This window comes from Podarcis melisellensis, assembly GCF_964234715.1.
Source record: "Podarcis melisellensis genome assembly, chromosome: 12".
Classification (NCBI taxonomy): Eukaryota; Metazoa; Chordata; class Lepidosauria; order Squamata; family Lacertidae; genus Podarcis; species Podarcis melisellensis.
Genome location: NC_138544.1, coordinates 23825646 through 23849060, shown reverse-complemented (window position 1 = coordinate 23849060; position 23415 = coordinate 23825646). Strand labels below are relative to the sequence as shown.

General features: G+C 43.2%; 1 protein-coding gene and 1 long non-coding RNA gene across 6 annotated transcripts in view; one reads left to right on the top strand and one right to left on the bottom strand.

Annotated features, from left to right (window-relative positions):
• The window catches only part of CREB5 (cAMP responsive element binding protein 5), a 262546-nt gene that overhangs the window by 98749 nt on the left and 140382 nt on the right, over positions 1 to 23415 (top strand). For all 5 annotated transcript variants that reach the window (XM_081883354.1, XM_081883355.1, XM_081883352.1 and 2 more), the window contains exon 6: positions 582 to 754. In XM_081883354.1, the coding sequence (XP_081739480.1) occupies positions 582 to 754 (173 nt within the window). The remainder of the gene's footprint in view (positions 1 to 581; positions 755 to 23415) is intronic.
• On the bottom strand, positions 17399 to 22681 carry LOC309353878. The gene is made up of 3 exons (XR_014162106.1): positions 22652 to 22681; positions 18758 to 19235; positions 17399 to 17763 (listed from the first exon to the last, which is right to left on the bottom strand). It is a non-coding gene; the product is annotated as an uncharacterized lncRNA (long non-coding RNA).

Genomic DNA, 23415 nt, shown 5'->3' with positions numbered 1-23415 from the left:
CCAACAGGTGTTAGAGCAATAATGAGAGAGCAAATATGAGTCCAGGAATAACTTTGTATTGGCTTAAGATGTCAACTACACACAGAATAAATGTTAAGGTGTGTGGGTGTGTGGGTGTGGGGTGGGTGGGTGTATAAAACGCACTAGTTGTTATTCTGAGTCCTGTCAAACCCAATTCACTTATCATTCTCAGCAGATCTAGTACTGTAGCACCAGGCTGAATACTAAATCAATGTGCCATAGACTGACCATGAAAATCATTTTCAAATGAAATATATATCACACAGGCAAATGGATATGTGCAAAATGTCTATATTATAAATCACGAGTCAGATGTACAGAAGAGTGATTAGTCAACTTCCAAGTATTTTCAATTTGTGTTGCACTGTAAAAGCAGAAGAGTTATTTTTCATTTCTTTATAGCTGTTAGTTAGAGCAAGATCTATTGACACGCAGTTTGCTGGGAGGCAATAACTTTTCATTTTTTGTTGACACTTCCAGATCCCTAATTTTAGGCAGGAGGGAAATTAAAAACAACACACGATAGCATCCAATTTACTCTCCCAATCCCCTTCTCACAGAATATTTCAATGCATAACGCCGTTGGAGGAGCCATGGCAGCACCGGGGACGCACCAGCTCTCAAATCCAAGGATGCCAAACCACGACACCAGCATCGTTATTCAACAAGCCATGCCATCTCCGCAATCGAGTTCCGTCATAACACAAGCACCTTCCACGAATCGGCAGATTGGGTAAGGACATCCTCAGTTGATTCTTGCTTGGATGAAGTGCTGGCCCTAGGTGTTGTGCCAGATGTTGTGTTTGATGAATGATACACGGCGAAACGTTTGCAAGATAATCTAGAGATGGGTGGCTGCGGTTATGTAGTGTCTCGGAAATTCATGCTCAGGGTTCTTACTGCTGTTGGAACCTGTTGCGCAACAATAAAGGATCTAAGTCTACTGACTGCTGTTTTGCTCCAAATTACTAGGCTGGTATTTCCTTCCTTTACTGACCGCATGGACCCGCGGGGACTTGTACCCCGACAAGCTGAGCTGTTGAGTAGTCTCTCAACCCTTATCAATAGTATTGCTTAGCATTTCAGCCACCGGAAGAGCCATTCATTGTTCATATATCTCGGATTACTATCCTAGAGAGAGACCCCACATTTCTTCAGCACAGTTTGTAGTCTGTAATGCAAAGCTAATCATAACTGAGAGCTTAAGTAATAGCCTTTCTTCTCCACAAGAGCCCAGAGCTATATTTAAAAGGAAAGAAGCTGACCACCCATCAGTATGTTTTGCGACCCTCAGGGCCACCCTACCCATGAGGCAAAGTGAGGCAACTATCTCAGGTTGCAGAATCCACAGGGGCAGGAGATCTGGCCTCCAAAGAATGCATCGCTTGTTTATTGGGGACTAGGAGGCACTGCCGGTCTCACGGCCATCTTACCCATAGGCACTAGGGGTGCGGGGCACCTGGGTGCCAGGCTCTTAGGGCGCCAGGCCGAGAGTCCGGGGCTCAAGAGTTGAGTCCAGGGAAGAGCCCGTCCGTCGGTTGGAGCGCCGCGGCAGGCTCTTCCACTGCAGGCGGTTCTGCACTGTGAGTTTGGGGGTGATCAAGCCAGTGAGACGCTGAGACGGCCAGCTGGCTCCACCCTCCTGTGCGCCTGGGACTGGGCAACCAGAGGGGAGGCAGCCCCTTGGCGGATCTTTGCACCCCGGCACCACATATGCTTAAGCCAGCCCTGGCTGGTCTCCTCCCACCCCTAGGGAGTAAATTGTAGGGGCTGCCCTATGAGGTCTCCTGAGGTCTCCTGAATCACTCTGACGTGATTCAGAGTGGGTCCCTCTCTTCCACCACCATGACAGCCTTTGATTCCCACTTCAACCTTTGGGTAAGGTTGATTTGATTTCCCCACTTGTTCCTGATGTAGCTCTTCACTCCCCTCCTCTTCCCCGATTGGGGGAGCACCATTTTCTGCTTCGCCCCAGGTGCCAAAATGTATTGGGCCCCCAGCTTGATTCCAAAGTCAACCCCAACTCCATTATATTTAGGCTGAGGATTTTCTAACCACTCCATGTGCTGGCTCTCCCGTTCATCCATAATGAGCATCAAGCCAAATTGTTGTCCTCAATGAGCATCCAGCCAAGTTGTTGTCCTTAACCCATTAGTGTCTCTTCATACATTGTTTATAATCTATTAGTCTGTTTCCTAACTTTTGAAAGATCCATCAATGGGTATTCTACAGCTTTTCTATCACCCGTAGTAAAATGCATGTCCACCGTGTTGTCGTATGCTCGAATGCTTCTTCCTGGACCTCTGGCCTTGAATGAATACGGATTGCATGATGAGTGCAGCAACTGGTATGGTGGGATAGAATTGTGAAACTGCCCTTGCTATAGCTCACCTTTACAATGGGTAGGGTAGGACAGTGGAGGTGAGCTTGGGCTATGCAGATCCAGCAGTAGAACCAATTTTGCTGCAGCTCTTTCCCTCCCCAGTGCCATCAAAGTCAGCTGTAGTGATGCCAGTGTTAGCTCAACCCTACCAAGCTGGTTTCTACTGTGTAAGACTCATTCAGAGATCTTTCCAGATGTCTTTTTCTTCAAAAAACAATGCACAGTGGATGCCTATATGTTTCACACATCCCAGGCTCCTTCATTGTGTGTGTGCTCCTGTTGTATTGACCTCCTGTTTTCTTCGCCCTGAAAGATAAGAAAATCAGGTTCTTTTGACAATTTATGTACTCATTGATACTGCTATTGGCGTGCGGAATGTGGTTCTGTGAATGTTGTGGGCATCTACCAGCTGTTGACATTAGTTTTTTAGCTCATTAGTAATGGAGATAAACCCTTACTCTATGTTGACAGTATTGTGTGATTTCTTTTATTAAAAAAAAATACAGTGGTAATATATTCTCAAAGGTGTGCCAAAGTTCTGTTGTGTACCTCTCTTACACCCTAGAGCTCTGTTCCTGCTTTCACATGCATCCTTTGGGGCAAATGCAGAGAGCTTTTGATCCTTCAAATGTTTTTAACTACATAAGTCCCATCATTCCTGGCCGTTGGCCCTGCTTCCATGGACTGATGGCGAGTCTGTAACCTGAAGCGTATGTAGCCTGAAACGTATGTAACCTGAAGCGTATGTAACCTGAAGTGTATGTAACCCAAGGTACCACTGTATACATTTTTTAAAAACATATATACAAACTGAACCTACGATGGAGGGCTTAACACCATCATCACCCCCAAAGGGTCTTGTTTCTTCCATAGCTGCAGCCTTGGACTCAATGTGCTCTCTGACACTCTTTTTCTTGTTTTCTCATAGATTACATCCTCTCTCTCTCTCTCTCTCTTCTCTCTGACACACACAGAGACACACACTTACTGGCACACACACAACTCTCTACAGTGGTACCTCTGGTTAAGAAGTTAATTTGTTCTGGAGGTCCATTCTTAACCTGAAACTGTTCTGAACCTGAGGTACCACTTTAGCTAATGGGGTCTGCCACTGCACCGCCGCTGCGCGATTTCTTTTCTCATCCTGAAGCAAAGTTCTTAACCTGAGGTACGATTTCTGGATTAGTGGAGTCTGTAACCTGAAGCGTCTGTAACCTGAAGTGTCTGTAACCGGAGGTACCACTGTTGAGAGAGGGGGCCCCAGCTTTTTGCTCTGTTGCACCTTAATCCCCATTAATGGGTCGTCACCCAGGCAATCACTCCGTGGAAAGCTAGTTTGTCTTGATTAGATGTTAACACTTGCTGGATCCAGGGATTAATTACAGGGCTGTGGCACCCACAAACTCATAACAGTATGAAGTATTAAGAGAATTTGCTGCCTCAGAAAAGGATTCTTTTTATTTTTAGAGAGAGAGAGGGAGAGAGAGAGGGAGAGAAACGAGTGGCCCCGCAAAATACGTTTGTTAAAAAACTCTAAGCTTTTCAGCAGACAGTGTCGTAATGGTCTTAGTGCGTCTTAAGTGGGAGCAGAATCTGGCCCTGTAGGCTATTGGAAACTGCAGTGTAGCAACATTCTGATTTTTATCACAACTGTAGATAGTTAAGTGTCAAAATATGGCCCAGCCACCTGCAAATGTTTGCACTGGCTGCAGTCCAATGAAAACAACAAATGGCAAGATAAGGTTTCATTCAAACTGTTGCATTCAGGCCTCACTCCTGCACATGAGACTGGGATTCATCTATATGCATGTGCATTTCATTCCATGAGGCAGAGTGAGGTGTCTTTGGAGTGGCTGTAACTTTTATTTCCAGGTCTTTCTTTCTTTCTTTCTTTCTTTCTTTCTTTCTTTCTTTCTTTCTTTCTTTCTTTCTTTCTTTCTTTCTTTCTTTCTTTCTTTCTTTCTTCCCCAGGAGGCATGTGTATAAAATGGTATCATCCTAGATACCAGACAGGATAAGGGTTGTTGTGAACAAATTACTGGCAGTGTATAATTTTTATATGCATACTAATTTCAGATGTTAATATACTTTTGCTGCCGAGGAGGCCCCAAGTCAGATAAATGAGAAGAGGAGAAGCAGAATACAGCAATATTTCCTTCCTTCTCCCACGAAAACCACGATGTGGTCCTTGTATATCTTAATAACCAAGCAAAAACAATATTTTTTGTCATTTCAATGTACTCCTTGGGGTTCTTACAGACAGGTGTTTATTGTGGGATTGGTAGCAACGTAAGCATGCAAGTTTATTGTATCATTCGCATTACACTGTTGGCATCCAAATTTCAATCCATTTTTTTTTCTTCTGCATTTGAACTGGATTTACCCCTTCTGTTGAAAATCTAGAAATTTGTTTTTAAAAAGCCTGTTTCTGATTACCTGTTTGTGATCTTAGCGGTGTGTTTGCAAATTAAGCCCCTGTCTGGAACCAACTTTAGTCTGAAAATTCCCATGTGTTGCTGTACTGTCCTTAAAGCCAATGGCGTAGCTAGGGTTTTGCTGCCCGGGGCTGTCACTGAGTTTGCCGCCCCTCTCGCTGTTCCTCACCCGGAATTCCCGCTGAATTGCCACAGTCCTCCCCTCTGCTCTGACTGTCCTTCCCTTTCCCCCCCTGCGCTCCCCGCAACCCAAGGGGTGGGAAGGCACTCTGTTCCTGTCACCTCAGACTCCACCTCTTTACTTAATGCCTCATTGTGTTCTTTCTTTCTCTTGCTTCAAACATAGGCAGAGCTCAAACATCTATCCCTGCCAGGCAAAAGCACCCAAAAATAGTGCAAAGCAGGAGCGATAAGGAAGAATGTAATCTCTTATACAGTGGTACCTCGGGTTAAGAACTTAATTCATTCTGGAGGTCCATTCTTAACCTGAAACTGTTCTTAACCTCAAGCGCCACTTTAGCTAATGGGGCCTCCCGCTGCCGCCGCGCCACCAGAGCATGATTTCTGTTCTGTTCTAATCCGAGGTACTATTTCTGGGTTAGCGGAGTTTGTAACCTGAAGTGTCTGTAACCGTGAGGTACCACTGTACCTGCATGTTGCTTCTGTGGACAGCTATAATAATAATATTATAATAATTTATTATTTATATCCCGCCCATTTGGCTGAGTTTCCCCAGCCACTCTGGGCGGCTCCCAATCAAGTGTTAAAAACAATACTCTCTCCTGGGAGTGGCGCGGTGGCCTGGGCGCCCGCAGGCTTCCCACTGCCCAAACAGTCCTCCCGCTGCCTCCCCCTCAGCTGTAGGGTGGCCCGGCTTGCCCTGCCCCATGGGCAGCTGGCCCCGCCCCTGGGTGCAGGACACGCGCACCGCACCAGGCATCCAATCGGCTTGCTCCACTGCTGGTGACAAGCCCCGTTTGCAACTTCAAAAGCACAGCCCATTACTCAGGAAAAGAAAGCCATGAATACCTGAGTGTGGGTGCTCAAGAGCTACAGGTGTGCAGTGCACACCTCAAAAGAGAAGTGGTTCTGGGCAGCTCCCAAGTGCCGGTGGGGTGGCTCAGTCCCCCCCTCTCGTCTGCCTCTGCCTCCTGGTAGTGGTTGTAAGGGTGATGCTTGAGCCTGAGTGGATTCGTGGGGGAAGGGGCAGTGGCACAGGCACATGTTCCCCCACCGATGGAAGGGGAAGGCGAGAAGGGGAGGCGGTGCTCATCTCACTGTGCAGCCCCATGGCACCAAGGGCGGGCTGCTCCTCCCCCCCTTTCCTCTGCCAGTGCTTAAAACACACATCCCAAACCGATGTGGTGGAGTCATTTGACTGCATATTCCAGGGGTTGTCAACCTGGTCCCTGTTGATATTTTCACCCCCTCCCATTTCAAGAATCTCCTGATCTGATGTTTAGAGAAAGGAGGGGGGCAGAAACTGGTCTTCTGCTCTCCCACTCCTGACTGACTGCCTGATTCTGTGTTTGGAGAGAGTCTTACCTATGTAGTGACTAGATGGCTGAGTGGGAGATGTACCACTCATACAAGCCAGTAGTTCTTTAGTTTGTAGTAGCTATTAGAAATAAAAGGAGTTATGCTTCACAGCTAGCTTCCGCGTTATTTATACTCTGCATGAGTCTGGTGCTCACAATTTACAGTTGTGAGTCCAGTGCACTGAGACCAGCTTTCCACGATTGGAAAGGTCTCTGAAAGTGCTCCAGTCGCCTAGCCCAGTCGGGGCAGAACCAGTTATTGAGCCCAGTCGCTGACATTGGTTGAAAGGCATACTGACAGTCCCTACCACCCACTAGTGGGCGTTTCAGGATTCTAGGTGGGCAGTAGGGGGTTCTATGGCACAAACTGAATCCTCCTTCCATCGAGCACTGGTGGGCGGGAAGGAAATTTTACCATCAAGAAAGACGCATTAGTGAGTGGTAGGTATAAAAAGGTTCACTACCCCTGATATATTCAAAAGAAGAAAAAAATCAGAAGAATATAAACAGTGACATTCTAACCATGTCTACCCAGAAGTAAGTTCTATTAAATTCAGTGGGACTTCGTCCCAGGTAAGTGACGTTAAGAGTGCAGTCTTAATCAGCATGCTTTGCCTTTGCTTCATTACCGCCAGAATATGGGCTCGCTGGGAAGCCAAAGAGAGGAAAGACAGTAGTCTCTCAAACAGTGAGAAAAGATAAAACAGCATAAGAGTTTATTTTAAAAGCAAGGCAAGGCAGATAAAGTGAATCCTCCCTCCCTCCCCTTTCATTACTACATCTCATGCAACTGATTTCTTACAAAATTATTAATAAATGACAATTTTTGTTTTCACAAAAAGCAAACATTGCATTGCCAGTGAAGAAGGGAAACACTTTTATTTTTTTAAATAAATACTTTTTAGGGATTTGTTACCAAAAAAGAAAAGTGCAAACATAACAAGAGATAAGGAAAGCAAAGAATCAAAAATGTAAACCATAAAGTGTCACAACCTAGAAGGATAAAAGTGCAAAGATACAGCAGAGTTCCAAAGGGATGATAAAGTATTAACTCATACAAAACTTATCTATATCTATATCTATATCATCTATAATGTATTTTCAACCTTTGAGTTCCTTTATTACTGAGAATAAAAGTTCTGTACAGTGTTGAGTGAGCCCAAACATTTGCATATATAGAGTATTAATGAGCCACTTCCTCAATAATATTCAATCCAAACCACTGTTTGAGATAGGTCTCCACTCTTTCCTTAGTCAGTGAAGATAATTTGATCTGTTCATTTATTATATCTGTGCTCTTTCCTACAACGCCATTTACTTAGATGTTATCATGATGTGCCTCACTTAAAGTGCCAGCATTTATTGATTGGTACCTGAACAGCAATGAAATTCTAAACTAAAACCTGAACAGCAAAGAAATTCTAAACCAAAACAATCTAGATTTTGGACTTGGTATAATGCTGCACATCTGTTTCATCAGTCTGAAGCAAAGATTTTTTTGCACATTTTTTTTTAGGAGAACGACCTATTTCCATGGGAATCCCAAGTACACCATTTTGAGTTCCATGGTGGAACAAAAAGGTTGGATAGTAATTAAATTAATCAATGCATTTACTTTTAATAGTATGGTGCTATTTTCACTACCATAGGAATATGGGCCCAGGTGCGATGGAGCAATAGGTGGTGGGGCCAAGACATGATTTAGTTGCAATAAATTGAGGACAACCAACTGGGATTTAAACAGGCCACAACTTTATTGATTATAGATGTTAGCAGGTTTTGGCATAGGCATTGGGTGTGTATCTTGAATCAATCATTGGAAATGAGCAGTATTATCATTTCTCCCAGACACAAGGAATTGTTTTATAGCTCCTGGCTGGAGTTTCAGCTGCAAGAGCAGCAGCCGCTGGCCTGGTAGCGAATGCAACTTCCTTTCTACAAAATAATCTGTTGCCATTTCTGCTGCTTAATTTACTACTTCTGCTATATTTTATGGAAGGCTCTCTTTAAACATGAATAGACAAAGCCCAAACAGCTTCCCACTCCAGAGTTCTTAATGGGAATCTTGTCCAGAATGAAATCCTGCTGAGCACTCCGAAGCAAGAAGCAGAAGCCCTAATGTATCTTAACACGATGGGCAGCTTGTTTATCTGTGGGAACCCTGCATATGTTCCAGAACACTAAGTCAAAATTGGGCGGCCTCCAGTATATGGTTACTCTTGTTTTTGCATTAGTTGAGGGTAGCTCCTTAAGTATATGCAGTTGTGCCCACTGTAACAGAGATTAGTATTGTGAGTCATCAGTATTTTTGGACACGGGTTGATGAAAATTAAATGAACAGGGCAGAAGCTGTGGAATTCTTGAGGAATTAACAAAACAAAGTTGGTTAAAGTAAACAAGCTATTGTAGATGTTTGACTCCCTGTTAAAGCACCAATATAAAAATTTGAATAAATGATTCAGAGTTTAGCATCCAGGAATATTGGGGGGGGGGGATTGAATCCATTTCCTGTGAAAACGCCTATTTAATATTCTCAGTTTGTGTTCTTTTCATGTGGTTTGTTTTCCTAAGGTTTCATGGTAAAGTTTTGAAACCAGTCTTAACCGAACACATTTGGTCAGAAGGTTATAAAATGACAGTCAGCCCTGACTGAAGTCCAGGTTGTTGTGGAAAAGCTTACTTGAAATTTCCCCATGGTTCCCTCTTCTTTCTTGGTTATGGATTACAATTCAATGTAATATAAAAGAAATAGCCACTGGCACCACAGTCCTAAACTAGTCCTAAACTAATTTACTTAGAAGTCATTGATTTCTATTCAACTTCGAAGCAGGTTTGGGTTGCAGCTGAAGAAAATGGATTGTTCTGTTGCATTGTTTGAAGAATCAGAAAAAAACTTAACATAGCATCACTGAGATGAAATACTTAAGCAAACCAGTGTCTTGCAAGATGCATAATCAGTAACAAAGCAACACACCAATTAACACTAATGTAATCTTTTAAATATATGGCAAATGAAAGATGAGGAAACAAAGGAAAACAAGGTGCATGACAGCAAATTTTCTGTAGCATCTTGATCTGACATTAATATTCAAATCCCTTGCAATGTCAAAATGGGCCATCTATTTCTGTGTGTGTGTGTGTGTAAAATAAGTACTTACAGTGCTCCCTCTTAATGATTGCAGTGACGAGGAAGGAACATAAGGACTAAGAGGATTTCTAAAGTATCTGGTTCCAAGTTGTGTTGGGCTTTGTATGCTAGCACAAGAGCCTTCAAACTTGGCCTGGTAGCATACTGACAGCTAATGCAGGACAGCCATGGTGTAATATGCTTTTGGTAGGCTGCTTTACTCACCAGCCTAGTTGCCCTGTTCTACAGTAGCAAACCCTTCAAGTCGTAGGATTGCCATATGCCCTCTTTTTCCAGGACACGTCCTCTTTTTCATGGGTATGTAAAATGGGAGTCGCCCTAGTGATCCATAGTTAAAAGTAGAAGTTGGCAAATGTGTCCTCTTTTTTGCTTTCAAAATACGGCAACCCTGTTTCCAGTGACAGTCCCAGACTTACAGAAGCTCTCCTGGTATCTGATGAATGTCCAGCTTTTCCTTAGGATGTCCCTATTTTCATCAGTGAAAATAGGTATGGAGAGTAAGGAATAGGACGTCCCCAGGGCTTCTTTTCAGCCATAACTCACTTCCAACACCTCTTAGCCATTGCCATTCTAAGAGAATGAAGGAAGCTTTCACGGTGAGTTCTGGAACCTCTTTTTCTAGAAAAATAGCACTGGATGCCCCTCTTTTCATCAGAGAAATGTTGAAAGGTATGCACTAGCTAGAACTTCCCATTCAATCATAAAGGTGTCCCCACCTAGAGCTCATTTTCATTGGCCTTTGGCAAACGACTATGCCCTTTCAGTAAGCACCTCTCCACTTTCGGTAGTGTATCTGGAAGATAGTAGGAGCAGCCAACTTGACATAATTGTTGTGTGTAACGCTTTGAAAGCAATGCTAGATGCTAAGTGTTATTATTACCGTTTCAAGTGGTGCATGATTAACTTAATGAAACAAATGCTACGAGGCGTGGTTACGGCCATCTTAAAAGTGACTTGACAGCTAGGATTAATATTCACGCATAGCCGTTCTATCTCCGTCCCATTTGTAAGATTCCTGTGGGAATTCCTGGAGTCAGGAGTTTCTGTTGTTTGTTCATTTGGCAGAGGGACCTGGGGCATGTTCTAGCAATGCAGCCTTTTATGCTCCTCTTTGATTCATTTCCTGATGATTGCCTGGTAAATTTGCGAGATGTGCCCCTAGCCATCAGCAGGGCCATAAATTATTCCCCATTAACAATAGCACGATACAATATGCTGCGGAGGATGCCTGTACATTCAATGGAGCCCTGTTCTCCCCAACTATTGTGTTCATATAGGATTGCAAGAGGGCCATTAGGGAGGTGAATGGGAGTTCTGTATGTGTCTCTCACATCCACCCCTACCTTCATCGGGCAGACATTGCTTGTCTTGGTGTAAGAGCCAGTGGCAGAGATGTGAGTAGCTTCTGGAACAGCATCACCCAGCAGCAACCTGCATGGCCCTGTAAATATGCAAGACCATGTCATATTACAGGTATTGCGCCATCTTGCAGTTTCAAGCTTCTTGGTGGCTGCAGTCTGGCGGGGGGAAAAAGGTCTGAGCATAGCCACAAATGGGTAAACTTGGTAATGGTCTCACGGTAACTGAGAGCATTTCGGAGCAGCTTCTTCGTATTAGCCTTATCACATCAGGCCATCGGAAAGCAGATAGACAGGTACATCTGAGAGACCCCTGAACCCAATTAAAGTTATGCCACAAAGAAATCAAATTCATGTGGTTTGCATTCGGAAAGTTACATTTGGTGGGCTCTCCTTGCTTTTACTTGGAAACCTAATGCACACCATGTGAACATTTGAAATGCTTTTAACAGTTAAGACCAGCTCAAATAACACTGAACTAGAGCAGCAATAAAGAATGAATTAAGACTGATTGCAACTTGCAGTCAACATTATTATTATTTTTCCCCCCTTTAAAGGCATATATCTTTGGTTTTCTGCTTTTAGTAGTGCAGTAGCCGTCCTATTACCTTTTGAAATAAAGGCTTCAAATGACAAGTGCAGTAAATTGCACTATATCTGAATTTTGTTTTGTTTTCGGTCGGGAACAGTAGTGGGGAAAACCTGGATACCATTTAACTGGCAGCTTGAGTTATACACCTTTGTGACAGTTCAATAACTCTGACGTTTGAATATACAGAAAAACAGGATGGGAGTCTGAGGGATTTATGTGCTTGTTACTTTTTCTTTTTGCGGGGGGCGGGGAGGCTGGTTTTTTGTGGGTAAAAATGCACTGTATTTCACAGAAATAATTGGTGTGCTTGTTTCTTTTTATGCTGCATAGTCCACCCCAGATCAAAACTCGTAAGGGCTGGGCATGCTTCCTCACGAATACATTTTGATTCAAAATTATTTAGCAGAATCAACTTACGAGCCTCCAATTATTTCCATATCTTCATTCCTTAGGTACCAGAATTTATAAATGTTAAATACTGGGGCGTGTGTGTGTATGGGATACATTGTTCCCTACCCCCCTTAGCAAGGTCTTAAGCATTCAAGACGAATCCCTTAATGTGTTAAAGATTCCTCTGAATAATGAATGAAGGGGAGGAGGAGAGCGAAGCCGCGCTAATTCCAGCTCCATTATAAACATAAAATCATTGATTTTGTGGGGGTAAAGGGGAATCTAACCCTTCAGAGGTTAGGCTAAGCAATGAAAAATTAATAAACAAGTACTTAAGTTAAGTTAAGTAGTTTACTGTGCCTTAATCCATTGCAGAAGATCATGTTTGTGAAAGCCTTTTGTAACAGGGCACATGCCAAGTGCGGTGGCGGGTGGGGTTTGCGTAGGCCCCCAAATCTGCTAAGTTATGGTTCTGCCGGCCAGCCTTGTTTCCTAAGGCAGAACTCAAGACACAATCTGTTGAAATCTGCAGTAAGCAGCGCTCTAGGTCATATGCGAGTTTCTCCTACTCGCCCGTCATATTTGCATGACGTGCTCAAGCTCTTTGAATTTCAGAAGGCCATGTATGAAGTTTGCAGGCAGAAAAATCCCAAGCTACTCCGAAATCAATCCTGTTGGCTCAGTGGGGCTTACTCCCAGTTTCACCGGGTTTAGGGTTGCAACCGTAGCCTCTCTAACTTAAATTTATTATCTGCTGTGTACCGACATTAAATTTGGATGTGTGTGCCAGTGGCGTGCGGTCAGTGGACTAGGGGGACCAGGCTAGTCCCCTAAATGTTCCCAGTAAATTAGAGTAGGTGCCTTCTTCCCAAAGACTGGGAAGCTTCTGCCTGGTTTAGGGAGGCATGATGCTCTCGTGAGCGACATCACAACGCCCCGTCCTTCACAATCGCCCTCACAAGCTGTTCCCCTATGAAAAATTTCATCACAAGCCAGTGATGTGTGTGTGAAATTAAATATGGACATTAAATGTGGCCCTGTGATCTGTGGTGGAGATATTTTGGATGTGAGCTATACAAGTTACCCATAAGGGATTGAATTTATTTCACCATGTTGTCCCAAAACGTAGCACTGCCACCACTGAAGCCTCAACATGCTTCTCTGTCTGTCTGTCTGTCTGTTTTGTGCGTGTTTCCACTAGATGATATTTTCCTTGAAACCCTGCTATGTGCAAGTATCTCATTTTTACAGGATTTTGGAGCAGGGTTCGTGAGTGAGCGTCTGATCAATGTGAATAAATGTAAAACACTTGTTTAAGCACTAATGCTTCTCTGCTCTTGCCCCTTCTTGTACTTCTCCATACCCGCTCTCCTTTGGAAAGCATAGGGAAGTTCTGAGGTGAAAGGTTGAGGTGAAGTCTCTTGGATTGGATTTGTATTTCATCAGGTTTCACTTAACAAAGAGCAAGAGATATCGTTTCAAGGGAAACGAGAATAAGGTGTTTTATTTAAACATCTTTATTTCTTAACATTGTAACAGGAGAGAGCATTTGGGCAATACCTTCCCGTCAAAGCCACAGCTGGAATAAGTCCGGCTGCCTGAATAGCGCCGTATGGCAGAGGAATTTTTTGCCGCAGTCCAGTGACGCTGCAGTCGGCTGTTAGGCACCAGCAATAGTTTAGCAAAATAAAGACCTATCCTTTAGCGCAGGTTATTAGTTAAGTGCTGCAGTTAATTGTTTTGAGTGAGTTTCATTTTATTCAGTTCAATACATATTACAAATTCCTGAACTGAAACGTCGTCCTGAAATACTCACTTGGGTTCTGCAATCTGTGCACATGGACAAGCAACCTCAAATCCTTTAACAAGGTAGTACATTGGACACCGCTGATTTTGCTACTTCTACTCCAAGGATGCCAACTTAAATACAATATTGGGGAGGCCCAAATAAGCCCCAGTCTGTTTAACTTATCATATGGCATGGCACAGGCACACTATTTGAATGGCAATATCCATCAACTAGAGTGTGGGTGTGCAGCCCCCTCAAATATTTTATTGGGGAGGCAAAAAGACCATAGGAGTTGGCTCCTATGTTCTACTCTTGAGTATGGCTTATTTAAAGAAAATCCACAATCAGTAACTTTCACCTTAGCCCAAATTATTGCATATTTCAGAGCAGGTATAATGCTGACCTTTTGTTGATATCTACCAGGTCAGTAACTGAAGGCTGGCTGAGTGACCCAGTTTAAGGTCTAATCCAAATACAACAGATAGTGTTCAATGCTAGTGCAACTCAGAGTAGACCCATGAATCTAATAGGCATGACTTGTTTTGGTTCACTGCGAGTAGGAGTTAGTTGAATGTTACCCATTAATTTCCAAGAATGTACCATGTTATTTTGCTTACTGCAAGTCAGTACTGGGATTTTGCCTAAAACCTAGCATGCTGTCTTGATGTATTGACCAGTTGGGACCAGAAACGACAAGGCAGCCAGCTAAATTGTTGTGATGAAAAGAAATTATTTATGATATTAACTGTTTGGCAATAGATGCCCTGGCATTAGTGAGCTTGCTTGCTGATCTATCCCCAGATTACGGAGAAGCAAACTGTTCTTAAGACTTCGTATTTTCCATACTACCTTTACCGATTGGTTGTGTTATAAATCAGCACAGGCAAGCGAAAATTTAGAGTGTGTGTAGGGGTAGCATGGGGAGCTGAGATCAGATAGGAGATTTGGAGTCTAATTGTAAGGGATTATTCAATTGTAGTGAAAGTTTCAATGACTCCAGTAAGATCAAGCTCAATAATAAGTTCCCTCAGGGAAAAATAGAAGCCTAAGTGTTGTAAATAGAATCCTTCATTCACCTTGTCCTACGTCTTGCCCCAAAACTGCCTTATATACTGATTTCATTGATGACATGATTTACAGTTGGGCGTTGCTTCCTCTCAAAACTTTGGAATAGGATCTCAATGTAAAAGTAGCGGGTAATTACTCTTTTTCTTAACGTCGCTGCAATCTACATGCTCCAGCTGTCAGTGGAATAATCACGCTTGTGATATCTTTACCTTACAGTGTACCGCAACTATCTGCTTCTGAGTCATGCAACTTTACCATTGCTTTAGCACCTCAAAACAAATGATTTCCGTGGGTTATTTTGTGGTTAAAAGAAAGACTTCCAAAGCAGAAGTTCTGACTAAACTTTCAATGCCATGAAAGTATTCAGTTGTGTAGCGGTATTCGAAGGGGTTCTTTTAGCATGTCGTGCTTTTTTAAGAACCAATTTCTTGTGCTTTAAACTTTCGGAAGCTTTGTCCTTTTTCTTCTTTTATGTTTTCTGTGTCTACCCTGTTATCCACTCCACTCTGACTGACACAGTGTCTTAATTTTCAACTTCCACTACATTAAGAATGCATAATTCTCAAAATCAATATGTACAGCCGTAACTCTAGCTAATTGAAGAGACAAAGAACTATATGTAACTTGCTGCTGGGCTGTGTGAGTTACTCCAATGAAGAATTCTTGCAGCAATCATTATTGGCCCTCTTACTTTACCCAATAAGCTAAGATTTTTTTCTCTTGCCTATCACCCATAATATCCAAGTTTTCCCCTCATGAATAGAAAATGGCAAGCCTACTCCTTAATTTTGCTGAATTTTTTTTAAAAAAAATGCTTATTTTGCCTTATTTTGTAGCTACCCCCTTTTAAACTAAACTTTCACTGAATATGTGGGAGTTGAGATGTGCATACTATTCCTGCTTCTGACTCCATGCGTTCCTTAAGGGTAATAATAAAGAATAATGTCAGGCATAGGCAAACTTGGCCCTCCAGATGTTTTGAGACTACAACTCCCAACATCCCTCACCACTGGCCTGTTAGCTAGGAATGATGGGAGTTGTAGTCCCAAAACATCTGGAGGGCCGAGTTTGCCTATGGCTGACCTACGTGAATAAAACTGTATTCCTGGTCTGTTTCCATTTTGCGTGTGTTCATAAGTCTGTTCCATTGTGTGTTTTTTAAAAAAAACCAAAACCCTACATATAAACCTGTATTTAAATACGTATTTAAATATTATTTTTTGTCATAAAATTGGTATTTTAAATAATGTAGTTCATCTCAGTGTATGCATAGATAGATATAGATAGATAGATGATAGATAGATAGATAGATGATAGATAGATAGATAGATAGATAGATAGATAGATAGATAGATAGATGATAGATGATAGATTTGTCCCTTTTTTGGAGCTGAGAATTGTATTGTAAAGATGGGAGATGTGCCAAAATCTGAAGGATAATTATGGTCTGATCCATATATTAGATTGGTAGGTGTGCATTAGGTCAGTTTTATTTCTAAAAATGTGGACTGAACATAATTATCTTTGAACCCTGTTGCAGAATTGTCTCTGCAGACAACTGGGAATGATGGAAAAAACCCAAGAGTTCCCAAATGTGCAGAGAAAGACCTGTGCACTTATAAGCTATCTTTCTGTACCCCTTTCCCAACCTATCTGCGATCATCAGAGGTACAGAGTGATAAGGAGCTGGACTGGGCCTCATAGCCCTACTCCTATAGGAAATATAGGCTATATTTCATCCTTCATGCTTAGGCTATATTTTGTTCTTCAACTGAAAGCGTGGAGGCCTGGAAGTGAAAAAAACACTCTCCCACCTCATCACTGAAGACCCGAAGTCCCCTCTTCTGTCATTGTTATGTATTTATTTATACCCAGCCTTTTCCTCTGATGGGACTAAAGGGGGAATACAGATAAATTGGGTCCTCCCTTAAAGAGGGCACATGTTGCGGTGAGACCTGGCAACCAAACCCTGTGTTGTGGGTGGGTTCGATCGAATAGCCACAACACGTGATTGGTAGGTCCCTTGATGCTGGGTTTAATCAGGCCAATGGGACGCAGGCTAAACGGATCAAGGGACCTATATAAACCTATGAGCTTCCTCTTTCGGTGCTTGCATCGGAACACCCGCCCACCTCTCCCTATATTTAGGGCTGTGCACTTGACCTTGCAATGCCGTCATGTGTCGTCTGTCATTAGGACAGGGGCATGGCAGGAATTTCACCCACTTGGCTGATTGCCTGCTGCCATTAGGGTTTCACCTGCTGCATAGCAAATCGTCACAACTTGTAAGGCTGCGGATAGGCTCTGGTTCAGGTGATAGGGAAGGTAAAACACTCTCACCATCCTTTTGTGAAGCGTATTCCGTTAAAGGAATCCAGGGACTCGATGGTTTGGTCAACCCCTGTGAGGGGGTTGTGCCCATGCCTGAGTCCAGGGGGACATCTGGGTGGTGGACATAGCCTGTTCCTGGCTTCCCGCTTATCCAGGTGTTCACCCTAGGCTGACCTATGCTGGTGCCCTGGGTCAGCGCTAACTGCAACCGTGCAGGGAGCTAGTCGAACCAGAGCCTATGCAACCACTCACTTGCTGTAATCAATAAAGCTGTGGCCTAAATTCTGCCAAAAACCAAACCAAAATTTGAGTCTTGTCTGAATTTATTTAAGGGGGAGGCTTAACACGCAGAAGCAAGAACTGCTAAAATAATAGAAAAACCAATCATTAAAAGACAATCAAACTGGTAGGATTAAAACTATATGCATATAGAAAATGTGTTTAAAACGTACCAATAATTACAATAAAAACGGCATGGCACCAGCCCTTTAATTAAAAGCAGTCAATTCCCAAAAGCTTGTTGGAACACAAGAAAGTCTTCACCTTTCAACAGAAGGACAGCATGTTGGGAGGGAGGCAGTTTGGCTTCAGTATCAGGGACTGCTAGGATGCTGAAGGGGGTCTGGAGTCGGACTCAGGGTGTGGGGGCAGTGAGTTGCAGGGACCTGTACCGGCCAGGATTCGAGAATCAGAGACAGGGGAAGTCAGAGCTGGAGGAAGAGGAGAAGTTAAATGACTGTTGTGAGCTCGGTTGTCAGCATAACCCCATAGGAGGGTCACATGGACCAAGCAATGCTTCTGTTGTGGTATTCTGTTACCTACTAAAATACTGTATGCATTGGACATAGCAGTTTGCACAGAAATGGATAAATAAAAAGAAGATCAATTTATTTAAGTGTAGATTTCCTTATAAACGTAAAAGCAGTTTATGTTAAAAGGTGTCAGGTACAGAAGTTCCTCTTCTTTTTTGCTACAGAGGAACGCCAAGCTAGTGTCATTTGCTTGATGAAAGTAGAAAAGGAGACAGCAATATTTACCCTAATGATACATCTAATGAATAAAGGATACCACTAAGCAGTGCTTTTTTTACTGGGGGTATAGAGGGGTACGCATCCCCCTAAACATTTTTTTGAATCTTTGTACTTTTGTCCATTTGCTGTATTTATTTCCCCCAATTTGAACTATAAAATGGTGATTTTCATGAGTCAAAATGAGAGCACCACTAAACATTTTTTTTTTTAGGAAAAAAAGCACTGCCACTAAGAATGGTATTGACCAGAAAATAGTTTTCCTAGACCAAAGAGCTAAATAAGGACATGGATTTGAGTGAGAAAGGGCCAGTGCATTTTTCTACATTTGATAATGGCAATTTAAAGTGGGTCTTCCAGGATGCTTGTTCAAGTCAAAACCAAGTCCTATTGAATCCCAGAGAAGTTTCGGTAACAAATTCTCATTCATTGGGGTTTGGTCTGACTATTTTCTTGCGTAAAATTCAGTGACATTTAGCGAAAGAACTTGCTTGGCTAGCCTTCTAGATTCCATACACAGCCCATATTGACATGCAATGAACTCAAATGGTGTTATCCGGTACGCGCCAGCAGAGTCTGTGCGATTTCCTGATACTAGGGCACTATGATATTTCATGGGCACAGTCTCTGAATGTCAGACTTTTAAAAAATAATAATATATGGAAACAGGAAATACCTTGCCATGTGTTCACTTGTATACTGTTCCTCTCTTCCACCCATCCCCAAAGGCCCCATGACGCCCACGGCAACCCTCACTTTGGCGAAGGAAAGCTGGAAACAGGTCCATCTGGAGTGTGCCAATGCCAGCTGTGAGCGAGTGTCAGCCAGACAGCCACTCCCTGCCCACAGGGGACGAGTGTTCTTCTTGTGTAGCATTTCCAATCCTTTCTGGCCTAGTTAAGAAAAAAGCTTAGTTGTCTTTCTTCTTGACACTTCTGCATTTGGGGGATAAGGTGCCCACCCCTGTTTCCATTCCGTCACTCTGCGTGGGAGTTTAGTTCCTGTATTTGGGTGGGCAAAAAATGACCGCAGTTCACAATTTTTCACATTTCACATCATGAAATATTCAGATACGATTCTTCGTGCGATGCTAAGCCACCAGTTTCAAATACTTGACTGCCGATCGCACACATGTATGTTATTGCAAATGTGACCTATTCGAAAGCAGAAAGCACCAAAAGTTTAAAAACACACCTAACGCAATGATTACATAAATCTTAGCATGAAAATGCACACCTGAAAAAAAAAGAATAAAGATTTTGTCAGTGGTATCAAATAACTGACAGGATCAAAATATTAACGGCAAACAACATGATTCTAGGAACAGCAAATCTCATCATTCTTTCTTAGAAATAAGTTCCCTGTTAATTTCAGCGAAATTTGCATTCTATAATGCATCCAGGATCTGAACATACAGTTCCATGAGACATATGAACTGTAATATTTAAGTATAACTAAAATAGTGGATTCAAGTAATCATGTTGCCTTGGGAATGGTTGCCAGAACAGGAAATAATCATAAGAGTTCTTGTTAATGCAAAAGGGCAGTAATTAAAAGCAGTAGGCCTAGGCATATTTGCTCGAGCAATCTGGATTGTTTTACTAAACTATTTTTTGAATAATGTCGGCAACTCAGGGTATAATTACCAGGCGCTTGCTTTCTCCTGGTATCATATTATAACCAAGTAATGGTGACTAAGGTTTGGGGGTGTTGATGTGTGATGTATAGGTGAGTATGAAGCATCTGTCAGGGATAAGGATGCAGATAGTGGAGGCGATGGTAACTCTTGAGATACTTGTGGGTCATAGGACCATAAGGGGAGGGAAAGGCCCATTAGTGGAGTCCAAGACGAGTCATAAAAAGCCATGGAACTCATATCCAACCAAAGGAAACCTTACTCAGAAATCCTACAGACTTTGAACCTTTGGGTGTTGCTGGACTGCAACTTCATCTTCTCTAGTCTTTGGCCATAGTGGCTGGGGCTGATGGGAGTTGGCTCCCCTCAGGTTTCTCACCCCTGCTTCAGCAGATTCAAGCAGAGAGGCAAACAGGATTTCCTGGGCCTGGTACCCTGGACGTAAATAGGAACCTCCTCTCCCCTCACAAAAGAGGACACAAAATTGCATAAAATATTTGTGTGCTTTGTGACATACAAAGTTTTTGCATCCAGTTTTGCAGGTGGTTCTAAAATAAATGAGGTCACACATAAGTAATATGATACATGACAGACAGAATGTCAGCAAGTCTCCCTCCCTATTTTGCAGGTTAGGCACTGGCCTTGCTATGGACCTTGGTTGGTCACTGTTGAGGGGCCAGGTAGGAATTTTTCCACTTGGCAAATCGGCACTGGCCACTTGGTTTTCACCTACCTCGTAGCAATCGTCACAACTTTGTTAGGGTTGTGGTTAGGCATTGTTTGACCTTGTGGAGGGGAGGGAAGGCATGGTCATCACCTGCCCCTCCATTCTTAAGGGTATTCCGTTAAAGGAATCCAGGGGTGTTGATCTTGTCCGAAGCCTGGTTGGGGACTAGGGCCTTGACACGACCCTGATGGGAACACTAGGGGGAGCTTGAGTTGGTTTGCATCGACAGGGCTCCCCCTACCAGTGGTTTACCCTTACCGGGAATTAATGCCTAAGCCAATACTGCTCACATTCTGTAATTTAATAAAGTTGTGGCCAAATTTGCCCAATAACATAAGCCTAATATCCATGTCTCTGTGTGAGTTATTTCCCAACGAGGGGGTGCTGCGGGGTCTCGACACACAACTGGTTTGTAGTATATGGAACATAACATTTCTGTAGCTCTCTCATCAACTGATCTTATGCTGGCAATGTTATATTAACAGCAGGATCAGGCTAGGCATTTCAGTGGTGGGTGGGTGTGTCAAAAGAGCTTTAAGATACACAGCAACTAAAGATGCCTATGCTTAAATTGTTAAAAAGCAAGCAGTGTATTCTGTTAGCATTTGTTGTCGCAATTTATACCTCACATTACGGTAACTTTTGCAGAGGTCAAACTTCCACCCTTTCCTCTTTTTTCCTATTTGAGCCTTTGATATGAATATACCCATAAGTGTTTATACTGGCACCAGCAACAATCCACCCCCAATAATCCCCTTATTTTTCTCGCATGCATGGGAAAGCAGTTAATTAGCCCCATGTTGCTGCTATGGTTTTCTTAGTAGACCCTGATTACATTTCCTTAACTAGAAAAGAAAGGAAAACAAATCAGACTAAGAGACTGGATAACAGCACTTGACTACACTGCAGGACTGTTGTTGTTGTTTTATCTCAACCCTCTTCCCCAGCAATATTAGTACAGCAGTGGTGGGTTGCTTAGCAGGGCTGATGGCAGCCCATGCTTTTGCAACCACAATATTCTCACCACATACACACCCGCCCACCCCACAATATGAATATACTAATGATGACATTTATTTGCATTGGCAGGTTTTTCTAAAAGCATGTTTACCTTTGCATGAAATTAAACCTGAGTTAAAGAGAGCATGAGCCGCTGTGTTTGCTGCTCCTTGTTTGCTTTTGGGTGGACAGGCTACCGCAGGCTGATATCTCGTGAAACATTTGCTTAGAATGGTGCCTGTACGTTTTGCTTCTGAACTATTGTTCAAATGCAATTAGAGACTTCTTTTTAAAAAATGAAGGCTCAGAGAATAAGTCTGCAGTAGCCCCCTGCAAGCTTTTTACCCAGTACTGTAGTGCCTCTACTATCAGCAGATCGTGTTCAGACTTCAAATTATTATTCTTGCCTCCATAAAAATGGGCACGGGAGCCCAATTGATTAAATGCTAAGAATTATTCCATTCTGAGAGAGGAACCAGCGCTTCTGATTCCTAAGTGTTCTATGCCATGCAGATGTCTAGACTTCTCAAGTAGAAGAGAAACTGCTTTTAAAGAAAAGAAAAGAAAATATTTTATTGGATGTTCAGACTGTGTTGAGGAGGATCTTCCACTCCCTGCCTCCCCCCCCCCCCCGGGATCAATTCATCTTCCTGCATTTCCTAACCTTCTTGGCAACTGTGGGCACCAGGGTGGTTGACTGCATGGAATGGAGATCTTCTCATAGAGAAGATGAAACAAGTGATAATGCAGACTCAGTGAATCAGCCCTGAAGCAAACAGTGCCAGCAGCAGCAGGCAAGTAATGATTTCAGGAAAGATCTTAGCTTGGAGTCCTTTGCTGAAAATCAAATGTTCAAGGTTGGCAAAGGCTGTAAGGGAGAAGATGAAGAGGGCATAGCCCAGCAGGCCCTCTTAGATGGTCAACCACTTACTGGAAGCCAGCTGGCGGCTGTACGTCGGCATCCCTGTATAGACCAGAAGGGGCAGGAGAGACGAAAGCACTAAAGACATGCCTGTGCCGACAGACAGGTCCTCCATCATTTCAAAACATGTGATGGTGGGGGCGAAATGGAGGAAGGGCACCCAGCGCTAAGCCTCTCCAGAGGAGCACACACATTGCTCACTCTCTCTTCCCTACCACCCAGGAGAACCTGTTTTTAGGGAGGAAAAAAAAGACCTGCGTTAAGATGAGTTCCCAGTCTCTTTTACCTTGAGTCTGACAGTCACTCATAAGCAAATACAGTGGTACCTCGGGTTACATACGTTTCAGGTTACATACACTTCAGGTTACAGACTCCACTAACCCAGAAATAGTACCTCGGGTTAAGAACTTTGCTTCAGGATGAGAACAGAAATCGTGCAGTTGCGGCAGCAGGAGGCCCCTTTAGCTAAAGTGGTGCTTCAGGTTAAGAACAGTTTCAGGTTAAGAACGGACCTCCAGAACGAATTAAGTACTTAACCCGAGGTACCACTGCACTGGCCTTCTGGTACCTTGCACATGAGTGAATATTCACTCCATCCAGCCCTTGACTACTGTGGATTCGTGTGCTCCAGTATATGGAGTTTACAGGACTACAGAGGGTTTAAGGATGGGCAGCGATGGGTTTCTACAGTGAAAGGGGAAAGGAGAGAAGGAAGGGAGAGATAGTGTTGCCAGTTTCTGGAAAACTCCGTCATAGGCCAGGAATCTCTGCCCTGGGTGACAGGCAACACTGATTAGAAAGGCTAAATGTCAACATTGTTCTCTGGACTAATAGTTGGCTTTAGTCCAAGAGCATTTCAGAGACAAGAGTCGAGGGTTTCCCCCCCCCCACCCCCTTCATTCTACACCCCCCTTTTTTGTCCCCCTCCCCAGTACATGCTGTAAGTCATACTGTCAAGTCCTGAGTGCTGTCCCTTCAGACCTCGCGATAAATCTTTACGGCACTGATTTTAAAAGCTCGGTAGCATATTTTTCTTTTGTATCTCTCCTC